This window comes from Symphodus melops (genome assembly GCF_947650265.1).
Source record: "Symphodus melops genome assembly, chromosome: 5".
NCBI classification, from domain to species: Eukaryota; Metazoa; Chordata; class Actinopteri; order Labriformes; family Labridae; genus Symphodus; species Symphodus melops.
The window spans coordinates 17328315-17344400 of NC_136695.1; the positions used below are offsets into that span (position 1 = coordinate 17328315).

The 16086-nt window shown below is 43.9% G+C and overlaps 2 protein-coding genes across 2 annotated transcripts; both read right to left on the minus strand.

Annotated features, from left to right (window-relative positions):
• Positions 1–2151: 2151 nt before the first annotated feature.
• Positions 2152–9754, minus strand: LOC306824356 (uncharacterized protein). Its single transcript, XM_079344461.1, has 2 exons — positions 9248–9754; positions 2152–7429 (listed from the first exon to the last, which is right to left on the minus strand). The coding sequence occupies exons 1-2, from the start codon at positions 9366–9368 to the stop codon at positions 3042–3044; spliced, it is 4509 nt and encodes a 1502-aa protein (XP_079200587.1). The 5' UTR covers positions 9369–9754; the 3' UTR covers positions 2152–3041.
• A 364-nt stretch (positions 9755–10118) lies between these two features.
• LOC306824452 (uncharacterized protein) lies at positions 10119–16053 on the minus strand. Its single transcript, XM_079344605.1, has 2 exons — positions 15436–16053; positions 10119–15157 (listed from the first exon to the last, which is right to left on the minus strand). The coding sequence occupies exons 1-2, from the start codon at positions 15800–15802 to the stop codon at positions 11592–11594; spliced, it is 3933 nt and encodes a 1310-aa protein (XP_079200731.1). The 5' UTR covers positions 15803–16053; the 3' UTR covers positions 10119–11591.
• Between the last annotated feature and the right edge of the window lie 33 nt (positions 16054–16086).

The window sequence follows — 16086 nt, forward strand, 5'->3', positions numbered from 1 at the left end:
AGCTTTATGTTGTCGAGGCTTCCTCAACACATTTATAATTATCGATCACTCATGGATTTTGTACGTAATTTGGTTCAAGACAATATCAGATATCAAAATAGTAATCTCCTTAGATACATGTTCTGAAAATGAGTTAACACTCAACACTGTGTTGCTCAGCCCGAGGCACCTGTGTGAAAAATAAAGGCTCCTGTGATCTTTCAACCTTCGAAATCCTCATGCGGTATGGGCACCTCCCCAGTAGCATGTTTTATATAATGCATGTGCAGCTGTCCGACTTCATTAAAGCCCATGTCACAGACACAACACTCCCACTCCCAGTACTCGTGCTCTGTGTACACCATTTTGTTTCGCGACTCTATATCGTCCAGTTGCTGTCCCGTTTCTGATCCCAACTCATCACGTCCATCCGATCCAGGCGTCTTTGATACATAAGGCATTTTGACTCTGCTTTCCTCCGTGTAATCTTCCTTTCCTGGCAGCTCATCCATATTTGTATCCATTTTCTCATCGACACTATTGAGACAGAGTCTCTGCTTTTTAACCCCTAGCTTCATGGCGATAACAGCAGATTTCTTAATACCAACGGGCATCCCACTGGATCCAGCATAAACTCTAACATGCTTTTTTCGATGTGAAACTAGATTTCCAGGATGGGAGAAGGCTTTCCCGCAGATTGTGCACTGGAAAGGTTTCACTCCAGAGTGGGTGTTGTAGTGATGCTTCAGCGCTGTATGCAGGCGGAAGCTCTTGTTGCAAATATTGCATGCATGCTTCCTGAGACTGTGACTCTGCAGGTGTTTTTCTAGCGCCTCTTCGTCAAAAAACCCTTTGGCACAACTTAAACACCAAAACGGTTTTAGCTGATGGAGCTGAATGTGATCCAGCCATGACTTTTCAGAGCTGAAGCTTTTGTTACACTGCTCACATTTGAGTTGTTCTAATTTTGACATCATGATTGACTGGTGAATTTTCATGTGAGCGTGTAGTCGTGCTTTCCTGATAAATGCCATCCCACATTCTGGACACTCGTATTTAACTAACTTGGGGACACTTGTTTTTGGAGTAACCCTTCTGTTATGCTCCTGTTGGTGTTTCTTGAATGACGAGAGGTATTTATAAACCTTACCGCAAACGGAACAAGAATTAATCTTTATGCGTTTCTTATTATACGAGACAGCGGCAACGTCGAGGCTGCTCGTTTTTGAACCATTTTCATCCCAACCTTTGTCTTTATCTGTGTTTTCACCGTCTACCACTCTCTCAAAGTCCAGTTGTGCCCCGTGGTTCCTGTTCTCGCCCTTCCCGACTTCCTCTTCCTCCTCTTCCAGGGCATGCTGGTGCAGGTGATTTCTGAAAACCTTTCGGTCTGCAAACTTCAGTCCACAATCGATACAAGCAAGGCTGCTCGGTTTGACTACAAAAGAAGGGGGAAACACAATTTAGATCATTTAAAATCTCCACATTTCATATACTGCATTATCTTCATCAATACTCTGTATTTGAATAAACAAGCCGACAGCTCTGTTAGAGAAAGACTTTTTCCACAATGTTCTTGCAAAAATGTTGGTCGAGTTACCAAAGTTTAACAGCAGCAGGTGAAACTTCTAAGACCTGCTGCTCTTCTCTTTGTGCAAATATTGAGTGACAGGGAGCCATGAATCATCAAAGCCCTGTTTTGCTTTGTTTGATGAAAGTCGAGTATCTATGAAGCATCTACCAAGAATTGAACTCATAATTGTGGCAGCACGATTACTCCGTGGGTTTAACTTATATTTAGAGTTTGAACATCTTTAAAAAGTGTCGATTAAAGCAATGAGAAACAGTAAACAAGACTCCCATTAAATGTTTCATGATCAGAGGATCATTTAAATAAACTTAAATGTTGATTTGTTTGAGCACTTTTAAGATTATTTTTCTACTTTACTGCCAAAATACTTATACAACTATTGTTTCACTGTTGTAACATTTAAGATTTTGTTAACTTTAGATTCGTTTTACACTTAAAAACACTTCTGATGCTTGATGATGAAGAAAACAGTCTGGAGTCATTAGTTAGAACATGAGTGCGAATCAGAATAACTAGAAAAATAAATATGAAATCACATCTATAGACATAACTGACGCTGAATTAATCAAGCAGCCAAAAAGTTCAGGAAAAACGAGTCACTTTATTTGAACTTTCAAGAGACCGTTTTCATCTTCGTTTCATGAACAACAAGTTCAACAGGTAGTCTAATGGGACGCGTTAGTCACCTAGAGAAAGAATATTTATCATATAACACAATACTTCTTTCCAGCATACAAATTCAGAACAACCACTGGACATGAAAGCATCTTTTACTTTTAGTAATCAGCGTCATGGAAACATAACTGCAGCCTTTACAACAGTTAATGCTAAACATCTCATACACAGCGCACTCTTAATTGATTGTGGTTTCTTGGCTGTAATGTTAGAAAAATCACTTTATTTCTCTGACCAGTTACGATAAAAAATTCACATTATTGAATTGCATGTGTTCTCTGTTTAGCAGGCTGAGAGAATAATTCATCTGTAAACCCCTCAGTGAAAGTGATAACAGTTACACACAAATGTTTTCAGTATCTTTGTTAGAAGTAGTGTGCCACATTCCTTTTTGCGAGATTTAGGTTACATGCACAAATGTTTTTTTTTTTACTACATCTAGATATGAAGCACCACACTGTCATATAACCAGGAGGAGGAAAAACCAGGTCAAAGAGATCCAATGAAACGGATGCAAATCAAACGGATCAATTTAACTATCCTTTTATGCGACCTAACCACAACTTTACAGAGGTTCTCTAATACTTAAACATGTACTATTTCCAGTGTAAATAACACCCCAGGTAAAGGAATGTAACCTCAAGAACTTTATAACAGAAATAATCTTAAATATACAATCAAAACAGGAGAGCATGTTTCTACCTCAGCAAAAAAAAAAAAAAAAAGCTTAGTCTCTAGTCAAAATAGTCTCTTGCAGTGTCTTCGACTGATCGTAGTCCTTTTCAGGTAGTTGAGTCTAACACGCTTTACGATCGTGTTCAGTACAGTGCTGGTGCAAATCCGTATCTGGGCAAAAAGTAGTTCCACATTCAAGGGAAGGAAGGCCACTGGTATCTCCAGCTGAGTCAGCAGCAGGTGCATCACTCTGCTTTCTGTAACCGCCGATACATTCCTGGTGATGATCGATGAGGTCCTGTATTTCACTGAAGGTCCTGGGGCAAATGGAGCAGTGATACGAGTCGTTGTTACAGTGCTGAGTTTCGTGTTTCTGTAACGCAGATGGTGAAAGGAAGGTCTTGCCACATTGTTGGCACTTGTGGCTGTTCTGGGACAGGCTTTCTGGTTTCACTGGAAAGGATGGAAAGGACTTTCCTTTGGTGTCAGCAGAGGGCGTCGTTGGTTTAAGAGAACTAGAGCTTAAAGCGGCGCTGAGCCTAAAGCGGACTTCATTCGGGAGACGACAGCGGACTTCGTCGTGCCAGACAAGATGTTGCTGCAGCTGACTCTCCGCCCAAAAGCCTTGGCAGCACAAGGCGCAGCAATACGGCCGGCTCTTTGCCTTGGTCTTATGGCTTCCCAGTTGCTCCTCTGTTTGGAAAGCTTTCCCGCACTTGTCACACTTGAACAGGCATTTGGCTGCGTGCTCAGACAAGCGGCTAAGAGATTGAAAAGTGTCTGTGGAGGTGTCGGGAGTTTGGAGCCCTTCTTCAGGCTCATGTTTGACCTCCTGGTCCACGTCCTTCTCGCTTAAGTGGGCGCCTCCAGGACTGCACTGCTCTCCCCTGTCAAGGCCTGAATCCACTTTCACAGACAAGGGGCCCAATCTAGTTCTCTTCTCTTCTTTGTCGACGGAGCCGTTCTTCACTGCTGACGTCGCATTTTCTAACGCCGATGAATCCTCCGTCTCTTTAATGTCCCTGCTTGAGGCACTGGTTGTCTTTCTGCTCAATGTAATCACTTTCTTGCCTCGTTTGCTGTTGGAGTGTACCTGCCATCTGTGTGCACGCAGACCTCTTGCTTTAGCAAAAGTCATAGAGCAGAGGAGACACTTGTGCACTTTAAGCTTCAGAGTGGATGACACGGACTCCCTCTTACTCAAGTTCACATCCGCCTGCAGGGGGAGCTGGTCGAGCGAGATGGCGCTGTCCTCCTCAAGGTGTGCGGCCTCGCCGGTTTTACCGTGCTCGTTTTCAAAGTGAGCAGCGAGAAGCGAGCGCGTCGCAAATGTTTGTTTACATTCCGGGCATGACAACTCGGGATTTTTCAGTGTGCTGCTGCTGCTCATGCTACTCCTGTCTGCATCAGGCTCAGTCTTGGTTTGACACTGATGATTGAACATCTGGTGGCGCTGAAGAACACGATGGTTAAAGAACTGCTTGCCGCATTGGTCGCAATGAAAAGGTCCGCTCTCTGTCTTTTGGCTGACCGATTTGAAATCGTCATCTTTCAGCGAAGCCCGTGAAAGTTTCTTTTCTTTGTGCCATCTCTTGTGGGAGCCCAGGGCTGAGTTCGACATGAATCGCCTCCCACATTCTGAGCAGTGGAACAATCCTTTACTTGACTCTTCCTGCTTAAATTTATTTATGACCGACATGGACAATTTTGTTTTGACTACAGGTTTGTAACCATCTACATGAATTCTTTTATGCAAATTTAACGCCCCAATCACTGAAAAGCTTCTGTCACACTTTTTGCATTTGTATTTCAAATTGGTTGCTCTTGAGTTTTTTAGCTTGCCCGTTTCATTTCCCATTTTTTGCTCCTCACTTTCAATTTCACGCGTAATGGACTTTTGCTTCGACGCTTCCCGTGTCCGACCCTCCATGTTATTCTGGTTCAAATCGAAGTTATCACTGTCTCGGGGCTGAACCTTATAATCGACAGCTCTTTTCATGCAAAGTTTCTGATGCGCCCTCAAAGAGGCCTTGTTGTTGAAATGTGCGAGACACGTCGCACACTGGAGATCCTCCAGAGCGACGGAGGAGGATCTGGGCGATGATGGCGAGTGCGTGGTCTCGTAGCCGTGGCTTTTCATGTGAAACTGAAGAGCTTTGGCCCGTGAGAACAGCTTCCCGCAGTCGGGGCAGCTGTACGTGTTCTTTTTTAACTGCTCCACCTGATGCTGGAAAGACTTGATGGGCGGCGGGAGTAGCTGGTCGTTATGCACGACCTGGTGTCTGAGGAGGCTGGAAAAGAGACGGAACGACCGGTTGCACAGTTCACATTTGTGATTGCCATTTTCGTGTTTTCGCATGTGTAAAGCCATTATGCCTTTGTGACGGAACTTCATACCGCAGACCGGACAAGCGACCTTAACACTGGAGCGTGCGTGTCTATTAACAGAGTGCAAAGAACCTGAAACTCCTTTTCTTAGCCTTAAATCTACACACTGAATTGGACTTTGCTTGTGATGGGAGTAAGCTCCCAGAGACCAAAAACCCTTCCCGCACTGTTCACAATGATAAATCTTTGGGCCTAAAAGGGTTTTCTTTGGATTGTACTCTTTTTTAGTGACAGAAATGTTCTCTTTCTTCTGTGCCGAACAGTTTTTCATATGGTTGAATAAGCTCGCAGCATAGGAGTAAGACATCATGCAATCAGGGCATTGGAATGGTTTCTTTTTGGGATGGTGCAGCTGATGAGAGACTAAAGCAGATAATCGCGAGAAGCATTTACCACACTCAGTACAAGTCAAATGTTTCTTCTCTGATCCCCCTGTTTGATACATGAAGTCACCATGTGTGTCTGGAGTCGTGTGTTGTTCAATGTGACTGTAGTGTGCTGCAAAGCTACCGGCTTGGTGGCCGTACGTGTCGTTTGTGTGAGCTGACGCCGACTGACCTTGAGGCTGTTGTCTTCTCTTACGAATGCCGTGCCACATTCTGTGAACGCGCAGCGATGAAGCGCTAGTAAACCAACGGTAACAATCTGGGCAATCAAATCTTTGCCCTGTCGTGTAATTGGCCGGCTCCCTCTCTATCGGTGCGATCTGCGCGTCGGATGGCTCAAAGTCAATTTGTACAATTTTCAAATCCATCTCTTGTTTTGGAAAGATTCTGCTGTGGAGGTTTCCAGGGTCACAATCGTCTCTTTGTTCATGATCTGACTCGCACAGCAGCTCCAGATCGGGATTCAAGTCTTGGGCCGGTTCGTCCTCAGATTCACTTGCACTTATCACCTGTACATTAAAGTCGCCGGGTTCATAACTCCCAGCGTCTTCATCTGTCTCAACCGCCTGCAAGTCTTCATCAGGCACGATGGGAGGAATCACATTCTCGGGTTCCTGCACTCTCTCTTCTTTTTCACTTTCTGGACTCTTCGGTTGGGGAGGTAGGGCGACATTGCCCCCCTTCTCCGTTTCTCTGAAATTCTCCGTGTGATGGAGCTGATGGGAGTGAAGTGCAGAAGCCCTGGAGAATTTAAGCCCACAATCTGTACATTCGAATGCTTTCTTTTGTAGCTGGCACACTTGATGAAGGAAAGACTTCGCGGGGGTCTCGTCGCTGTGCGCCGTGCGCTGATGCCTGTTGTAGAATGTTAGAGTCTTAAACACTTTCCCGCATAATTCACATGAAAACCTGTGGGCAGGATCACCAGAGACATTTGAATGCCATCGCTGATGATTGAACAGGGCTATTTGACAATGAAAGGCCTTATTACACTCACTGCAGTGAAATTCGCTGCAGATTTTCTTTGGTTTTTTCTCGATTTCTTTCGGAGCACACTGCGTGTTGCGGCTGAATCTTTGATGCGTTTTGAGACGCACCAGAGCTGCGAACGCTTTTCCACACGAACACCTGAAAAGCTCTTCAGGAGTGTTGCTGCTCTGCTCTATAGTGGGCTTGGCTTCAACCGTTGACTCATCAATGGGTATTGAATCTCCTGAACTCCCTTTGTGTGCCTTCACTAGCTTTCCCTCGTGACAACGACGATGAGCGTCCAGAGCCGAGGCACGAGAATAACTTCGGCCACAAGACTCGCACTGAAAGGATTTCTTTTTCAAATGTTCAAGGTCGTGAAAAACGGATTTCGCCGCCAGCGCGTGCGTGTGACGCCGCTGATGGTTGAGAAAGTGTCCCAACGCACTGTAACATTTCCCGCAGTCAGCACATTCATACGTGTGTTGATTTGCTTTCCCAGTGTTTAGTTCAACACCGGACTCCTTTTGAGAGGTTTCACCATGCTCCTTCTCCACGTGCGAGTGCAACTCGTTCAATTCAACGAATGAGACTGAACATAAAGTGCAGAAATGAGTCCCGTCTCTGTCCTTTTCTGCGTCATGAAAACCATCAAACTGTTTGTCTACATGTTTGTTTTCTTGCAGGTGCAGGTGCCGATGCTCCAAGTAGGCTGCCTCTTCTCTGAAGGCTTCTCCACAATCTCCACAGCAGAAAACCTCAACCCCTAAAAACAGAGAGGGGAAAGAAGGAGGTCAAAGCCACTCCCGTTTCCAGAAACAGACAGACCAACAGATCAAAGAACAAAACTGGAAAATAAATAAAATCCAATACAAATGACCATAAACAAGACATAAAAGAAAAAACAACCACAAAAACAATTAGTCAAATTAAGTCTTTATTTTAAGCGAGTAGAGATTACAGTTTATCAGAAGCCTTGGTATTAAAGGTCGAGGGGCAAACAACTCAGTGCATGAGCCAAATGACTTTTTAAAGTTCAAGGCAAGCATTCAGTGACTTGAAAGGATTACAACAGAACCTGTTGCATTTTCACGTTACGATGGCAATAATGTGTTGTAATGCACAGCTGAGTTGTTCAAGAAGAAACTTCTGAGACACTTAAAAAGACAGAATCGCATCAATAAAACAAACACTAGGTTTATTCTTCTTTAAACTGGCTACATTTTAACACCTGAGTGTTTTAGATAAGAGATACATTTAGTCTAAACTGCTTTATATGTCATTATTATTATTAGCAGGTGATTCACCGCATGGCCGCACATGTGGAAAGGCTGAACCAGTATGTAGAAGAGGGAAACGGCACACACAAAACACTGACTGTAAGTGGCACTGACACTCAGGCTTTTAATCTGTTTAATGCAAGCAGTTAAAGCAGTAACACAACTAACAACACACATTGTACAATTGTCCTTAATGCGGCACACTTTTCAGTTCTCTTGCGTTACTTTTTTCCTACAAAACGCAGGTCAACTCCATCATTGTTCGTTATGTTACTGACAACATTTCAAGTCACTTAAAAACTCTCAGAATGTTCAAATATATTTAGATTGTTGAGTTTTAAAAAGAGCTGCGTTTTCTCAAGAACCCCAATTTAATTTGAATTTCATTATTTGGATCAAAATTAGATTCAATATCTTTTCTCTACTGATCAATATGCTTTGATATTGATTCAGTTATACGCATAGGTGACAGAAATACCTAGAAAATTAATGAATGTGCCTTATGCTATCTGTGATACAACAATGTGTGCATTACTTGTATTGGTTTGGAATAAAGTGACTAGTATTTTATGGACGATGAGTCAAAGGGAGCCTGTGTGCAACACAAATCACAGAAGGGAAACAGCGCTCCCACAGGACAGCGACTTCATTACAATAAAATAATCCATTTCAGGATCATTCTAAAATCAATACTGAATAGGGAAAATACACATTGATTGATGGTTGTTGTTTTTTTACTTAACAACTAGCTGTAAGGCTGTATACACCCCTTTTCTTTTCACATCTTTTGAGGAATTAACCTTAAATAATTGATTGCATGTTCATTTTGCGTGAATCTTAGGGGGAAAATAACACTTTAGTCTCCCATAAAAATGTGCGTGTCGCCTTATCTCTACATCCACTGCAAATGTCACTAAATGTTTATAAAACCATAAAGAGAAAACAAATACGTTTAAAAGTATCTGAACTAATAACAAGGCCTTGAATAATACATAAATAATGAAAACTAAATATTATCTTTAAACGCATTGAACTAAATGGGGCCCACCTGACAAAATAAAAGCAATATTATATCAAAAGTAAGATTATTCCTACATTTAAAATCATTATGAATAATATCAACATTTAAACACATTTCAGATGGATGGATCAGATTTTATGGGGTTCCTTTTTAATTAGTTATCATAAAAACAAAGTGGTTTTATATGGCTGCTTTAAGTCGGAGTAGGAAATCGATGCGCCTGACCGCTGTTTGATAAATGATGTTCAGCTTTACTTTTAATTGACAGCGTCTGGATACTTACTCTCAGCGGTGTCCTCGGCCGATGGACACACACTGTTTTCAGATGCTGAGTGTCCATGGTGTGGTTTCTCTTCAGTCTCGTCCTGTCTGACCGCAGCAGCAGCAGCAGCAGCAGCGTCCATCTTGGCTCTATGTGGTACTGCTAGCTCACTTTAGCCTGTTCTTGTTAGCATCACGGCGCCTCCGTTGTTTATTTTTATCTTTTTTTTTTTTAAACTGCAGCCACTCGACTCAACAGGCGGCGAAATGAAATACGCATGTAGAGCAATTTAGCGTATTAAAATAACATTTTTTACAATACAAGATCAACTGTAGGCTGAGCTGTCTCACGCACACTTTGCGTTGCAGCGCGGCTGTCACCGGAAGTGGATTCTTCTTCGGCTGTTACTTTTTCGAAGAATAAACATGACCAAAAGTTTATCAACTGGCAATACTCTGAATCAAAGGCACACTATATTTTCCAACCCTCCAAATTTAACTATACTTATTTTATTTTTTTAGGTGATAGATTAATCAATTTAGACCCCATTATTATGACTCACACATTATTTCCCCTCACTGTCAGTTTCAGGCGTGGCTCATTCATACTACATGTTGACACAGTTTAGGGTGCTGATGAAATTAAAAACAGAAGCTCGTGTCTACTGGATTTCGGAATACGTTTTAATGGTTACAATTAGGAGTTTCCATCTCCAAATCAACCAATTAAATAAACGAAATATTGCATGTACTTCAGCTCTGCCTCCAGGGAAACGTGTTAAACAGCACGTTTGTGGGTTTTTTTTCTTCACAATGTGCCTTCATTGATCTTAATGAATCCTGCAAACGTTCCTTGAATTAGAGTCACCTGATAAGAAAAGTGCAACACAAAATTATAATCAAAGGCAAGTTTTATTATTTCCAGTATGTAGACATCATGGGAAATTTCTATTTCTTTCCATGCTTAAACAGTGGATAGAGGTAGAAGGACATGTTTTTTAACCTTCAGACTCTAAAGGTCAAGACACAAAGGGACAGTTTTGTTTTTTTTAACAAATGGACCATGTGTTTATTTTACAGTAGAAATGAAGATTTTTCAGTCAGTTTATGGGCAACCGAAGCTACTGAAAGGCCCATTATTGTAAGTAGAGATGGGTTTGTATACTCATCTAAATCTACAGTTATGGAATGAAGTCATTCAGTATTCACAAAAAAACCACAATGAATTGTACTCAAAAGCAGACATTGTTTTAAAAACGTGGATTATTTCCAATCTGAAATACTTATTCTGTTAAGAGATGCACAATGCATGTCACTCTTTGTTTTACATCAAGTGCCAAATAGTGCCTCCCAGAATCACTTTGACATAGAAATGTCAAGAACACAAGACATTAAACATCGTCTGAAACTGGACTGATCATAGCATATAATCCACTTTATAAAATCAGTTTGTGTTTGTTTTGCCATATCTAATACATATGACAAATCCTCACATACATCCAAGGTTAATTTCAATAACAAATTCACAATTAAATGTGTCCCCAATCAGTTTAAAGCAACTTTCTCCCTTTTTCTTAGAATCTTAAGAGTGACATTTTTAGAAAATGTACTGAGAGAGGATGAAAAAAAATTGGATTTGTTTACACATTCTTATGTTCTTTCCAAATTTACCATGATGTGGACTTTACTTGACAAATTTGGACATTGGCCCTGTGAATAAAAGTGCTTAATAGCAAGGCTGCAATGTATGCAGTCAGCTTGTCATTGTTTTTCTGACACACGTCATCTTTGGACCCAGCCCTCCACTCCTCAAAAGCAAAAACTAACAATTCCTTACAGGATGCTGGAAAATGTTTGTGTTCTGGGAGTGAGGTCACATCGTTGAGTCTACTTTAAGCACAAACTAGGCCTAGAATATCAAGACAGCAGACATGCAGACTGTACTGTAAAAGGCACACAGTATACTGTACATGAAGAAACACAGTTTCAGAGACATGTGAACAGAGCTAAAAAAAAAAAAAAAAAATACTATTATATCTAAATCTAAACGTCATAGGCAATAAATGAACAGTAGAGTGTAAAACCTCAACTATCTGCACCCTCAGGAGTTGTTTAAACCAGGTAAGCATTTGTATTACTTTAATGCATTCTAAAACACGGTGAACGTAATTAAATGGCACATATATGCATCAATCTAAACAAATTGTCATCAAATGTGCAGAATAAATCAAGTTTCTCTTTTATATTTTGTTTCTAATGCCCACCCACTTGACAGGCCAAACAACACAACTAAGGGTCAAATAAATGAGGTGCCACAGGGTAAAAAATATTTTAAAAAACTAAGTTTTGTTGCTAGTGTAGAAATGTCAAATCTCTCCTTGTGCATGTTGCAAGTAATGCATCTGCAGATCCAGCTCCCGTGGTAAAGAGCACCCACATATCATGCACTGGAGGAGCCGTTCTGGGGCAAAAGGCAAACGGGGTCCAAGTTTGTGAGGCTCTGTCCGAGGGGCAAGCTGAGGTAGGGGCAGAGTCTGTGGCATGTGGGACCTCTCGCTTATGACTGCCTGTGGTGCGAAAAAAATATTCGGGTGTGGCGGCCTTGAAAGAGCACCAACTGCGACAGAGTGAAGAGGGTGAGGGCCAGGCAACGCGAGAGGAGAGGGGAGCGGAGCGAGTGGGGGGGAGAAAAAGGGGGAAGGCTGATTTATGATTATTTGAGTTCCTGATACCATTGGCTGTTGCTGCAGCTCCTGTGCATTCCCTGCTTTGAGTTGTCCAGTGAGCAGTGTTTGAGGACCCACAGGATTACTTTGGAAGCCCCATACTGGTGTTCCCATCCCCTGGCTGAAACGATGAGGATCGTATTGAATGGAGATAGGGACCTTCTGTGATGTCTGGTTTTGTACGTTGGCCCAGCCAGACAACACCTGCTTTTGCTGAAGCTGAAAATCTGGATTTTTTACTAATTTCTCAGAGTTTATGGTCTTTGGAATACCTGGTGGTGTTTGTATATCCCACAAGGTGCTACCTACCCCGTGAGAAACAGGAGTTGAAATTGGCATTGCACTGCTTTGGTCTATTTGAGCTGATGTTGATGCACCTGCTAAGCCTGGAGTCCACTGGGTTTGCAGCTCACAGCCATTCCATGGCTTCTCGTGCTGGCTAACAGTCGATGGTATAACCTGAGGGTTACTCAGGTCCCACACTCTTTTGTCCTCTTTTTTAGGAGGTGCGGGCGGCTCCTTTTGCGTTGACACTGGGGCCCCTGGCCATCTTGCTAGCTGAAGCTCTTGTCCAAACTTTGGGGAGCTCTGTGAATTTGCCAACAGTGCGGGTCTGACGCTCCACAGTGCTGCCGCATCGATGTATGACGCAATAGAAAAATCAGGCGGCAAAGAGCTTGTGGAAGCTATAACTGTGGATGTGGGTGGGCTACTCCAAGTAACAGGTTTGAGCTGCCTTTGCTGCTCCATCTCGCTCACTGCTAACGGGCTGGATTTTTGTGGCACAGCTGCCAGGAAGGAGCTAACAGAAGCGGGACTTTCTTTCATGTGTGAGGACTCGGAGCTCTGAGCAGATGCGGAGCCTGACTGAGATATCGAAGGGCTATCAGCCCAGCCCGGACTCCTCTGGTGGTGCTGCTGTAGTCCTGAATGTGGCGGGCTTTCAAACTGTGTTTGCTGTGGAGCTTGCTGCTGTGATGATGGGACAGGCATTACCTCATCACCGTCGACCTTCCACCGAACCGGTTGAGGTTGAAGGTCAGGCAGCCAAGGCTCTTTCTGCTGTCTGCTTTGTAAATCTATGCGAGATTGGAGCATGGATGATTGCGTCTGGATTGCCCTTCTGTGCAACTCAGCATCTCTCAGTGCAGAAACTGTATAGGGCGATGGCTGAGAACTAACTGAACCCCCTAGTTGTCTAGACCAGCCCCACCTCTCTCCCCTCCTCCCCCTGCTGCCCCTGCCTCTCATCCTAGTAGCCATGGGAAGAGAGTTATACTGGCTGAAACCCTGCTTCTTGCGATTGTGGATTTTCTGGTGTACAAGAAGGCTGCTAAACCAGGAAAAGGATTTATTACACTCATTGCAGTGATGAGGTCTCTCCCCTGTGTGTGTGTTCATGTGATCCCGGAGCAGATAGGCCAAGCCAAAGCTCTTATCACACTGGTCACACTTGTGAGGTTTGTCCCCGTTGTGTGACAACATGTGCTGCTGCAGTTGAGATTCATCGCTGTAGCCTTTGCGGCAACTTGTGCAGCGAAACGGTTTTTCCTGATGCAGCCTCTGGTGTGTTTTCATGTTCTGCATGAAGGCAAAGTCCTTCCCGCAGTCGGGACATTTGTATGGCTTCTTGCCTGTATGGATAATGAGATGCTGCTGTAAGTAGCTACTGAACCTAAAACCCTTACCACACACTTTGCACTGGTAAGGCTTGTCCTTGGAATGTATGCGCATATGCAGCTCTAACACTGAGCGGTGGCGGAAAGTTTTGGCACACTCGGAACATTTGTAAGACTTCAGACCTTCGCTTTTCCATTTTCCCTGCACAGCTCCGCTACTTATGGGAATCATCTGTTTTTTAGGTGCGGCTTGTACCTCTTCTGCGAATTGTGCTACAGACTTGTGGACGCTTAACAGATGTACATTTAAAGCAGATTCTTCACGAAAAATACTCGGGCAGTGGGGACAGGTGAGTCCTTTCTCCCAGATTTTGTTCATCTCAGTCGGGGGTCTGGGTGTTCTCTCCAGCTTCTCATACTCTGCTTCATGAATTAGCATGTGAGCTCTCAGGTTGGCTGGTGTCAAGTACGTTTGGGGACAAAGGGGGCAGTTAAATGTACGTTTGGCCTCCTCAGTTTGGTGTGCGTTTTCTTTTCCCGTCCCTCTACCTGCCACATGTGGGGCCACAGGGGTCTGCTTGCTTGCCTGCTCAGTGGTCAAGTTCGCTTCCCGACGTCTATGCTGACGGCAGTGTGCCTTCATGTTCTGCGCGAAGGCAAATTTTTTGCCACATTCGGCGCAGCGGAAGGGTTTCTGGCCGGTGTGCAGATACTGATGCTGATGGAGGAGGCTGCTGTATTTAAAGGCCTTACCACAGATGTTGCACAGGTGAGAGCGCGTGCTGTCCGTGTGCTTGCGACGGTGGTCTTCCATGACCGAGTAGTGTTTAAAGACCATGCCGCATTCAGGGCACTCGTACGGTTTCAGGGCCGTGTGACACCGCTGGTGGTAGCGCAGGACCATGAGGTTTGGGAACGTTTGACCGCACTCTTGGCATGTAAATTTTCTCTCCTGGGAGTGTGTCATCATGTGCTTTGTGACAGACGCCCGAAACTGGAACTCTTGGCGGCACAGCGGGCAGTGGTAAGGCTTTTCGACTGTACTGCAGCAGTTATGGTCTCTCAGCTTATCCACAGTAGAGAAGATCTTCTCACATTCAGCACATTCAAAGCTACCCACTTCCATGGATTGCATTTCCTTTTTCGGAACGAGAAGCGGCTCCTCCTTTTCTTTGTGTTCACTCCTGTGTTTAATGAGGCTGCTGCGGTGCTGAAAGGTAAGGCCGCATTCTTTACAGGTGAGGGGCATGAGCTCATCCTCGTGGGCGTGAAAGTGCCGATGAAGGTTGAACATCTCGCGCCGCGGGAACCTCTTCCCGCACTCCTTACACACCAAACGACACTTCTTTTCCTTGGCTGTCGGATCTGTCCCGTCCCCTCCGTCTGCCTCGTCGTCTTCGGCTGCGTCCTCTATCCCATCAAAATCTCCCACCAGCGCGCCTGTGTCCAGTTGACTCTTAGCTCCCTTTACATCAGTGGGAGAGTTCCCCTCCTCATCAATGATCTCATCTGCATCATCTGTACTTTCTTCATCAACATGTGCATCTGGCTGCACCTCCTCGACACTTCCCGTTACATTATTGAGGTCTGAAAGAGGAAAGCACATCACACTGACGACTAAGCAAACATATAAACAGTGTGTACACAACAAGCTTTTAACAATCTCAGAAAATAAAGCCACGATCACACCTATCCGTCTCAAATCCACATGAAGGCGTGTAAAGCGTGCTGATTGATTTAGTTTGTCTGGAGGATTATCAGAAGCTTTAGTGACACTTTGTTATGATCAAAATAGTGAGAGATGGTTCCAGCTCTGGTTAGCCTGGAGGCTAAAGCTAACTATAATATACATAACATTACTGTACCAAGTTTGTCATTTTCCTGCTCATCTTTTGGCGCCTCTTCAGTGTCGTCTTCGGTTTCCGACCAGTCGAAATCCCGCTGCTCGTTGCCGGGAGCCTCTGTCTTTTTCTCGGTCGTTGTTGGGTTTTTGCATGTCGTTTTATCGGCTCCAGCACCGGACTCGACACCAACCTCGGAATGGCTGGCAGTACTTGCACCGTCGTCTTCAGGACTGCTTCTCTGCATGTCGTCTGGGCTCTCCGTGGTTTCATGGTCCTGGTTAAGGCTGCATCCCGTCTCGGTCTTCTTCTCCCCCTCCCCGCATGTTCCCACCTCCTCTGCAGGACATTTCTGTCGTTTTGGAGACTCCGACGGGTCTACGGCAGCCATGTTTCCCCATGCACCCCCTTGTCCAGAAGAGCACACACAAGGATAGTGCTACACAGACTGAGCAGGGAATGAGATTTCCGGTTGAGGTTTTTCACAATAAAACTCTGTTAGAATAATTAGATGTAGAACATAATTTCAGTAAAATGAAATTAATTTGAAATCGTCCCCTTCTACTACCCGAACTATACATTAGGCATGCTTTCACAACATCATTAATTCAACATAAACTTTACAGCACAACAACAATAAAACGTTTAACATGCTGGGTGAAAAAAAAAACAACA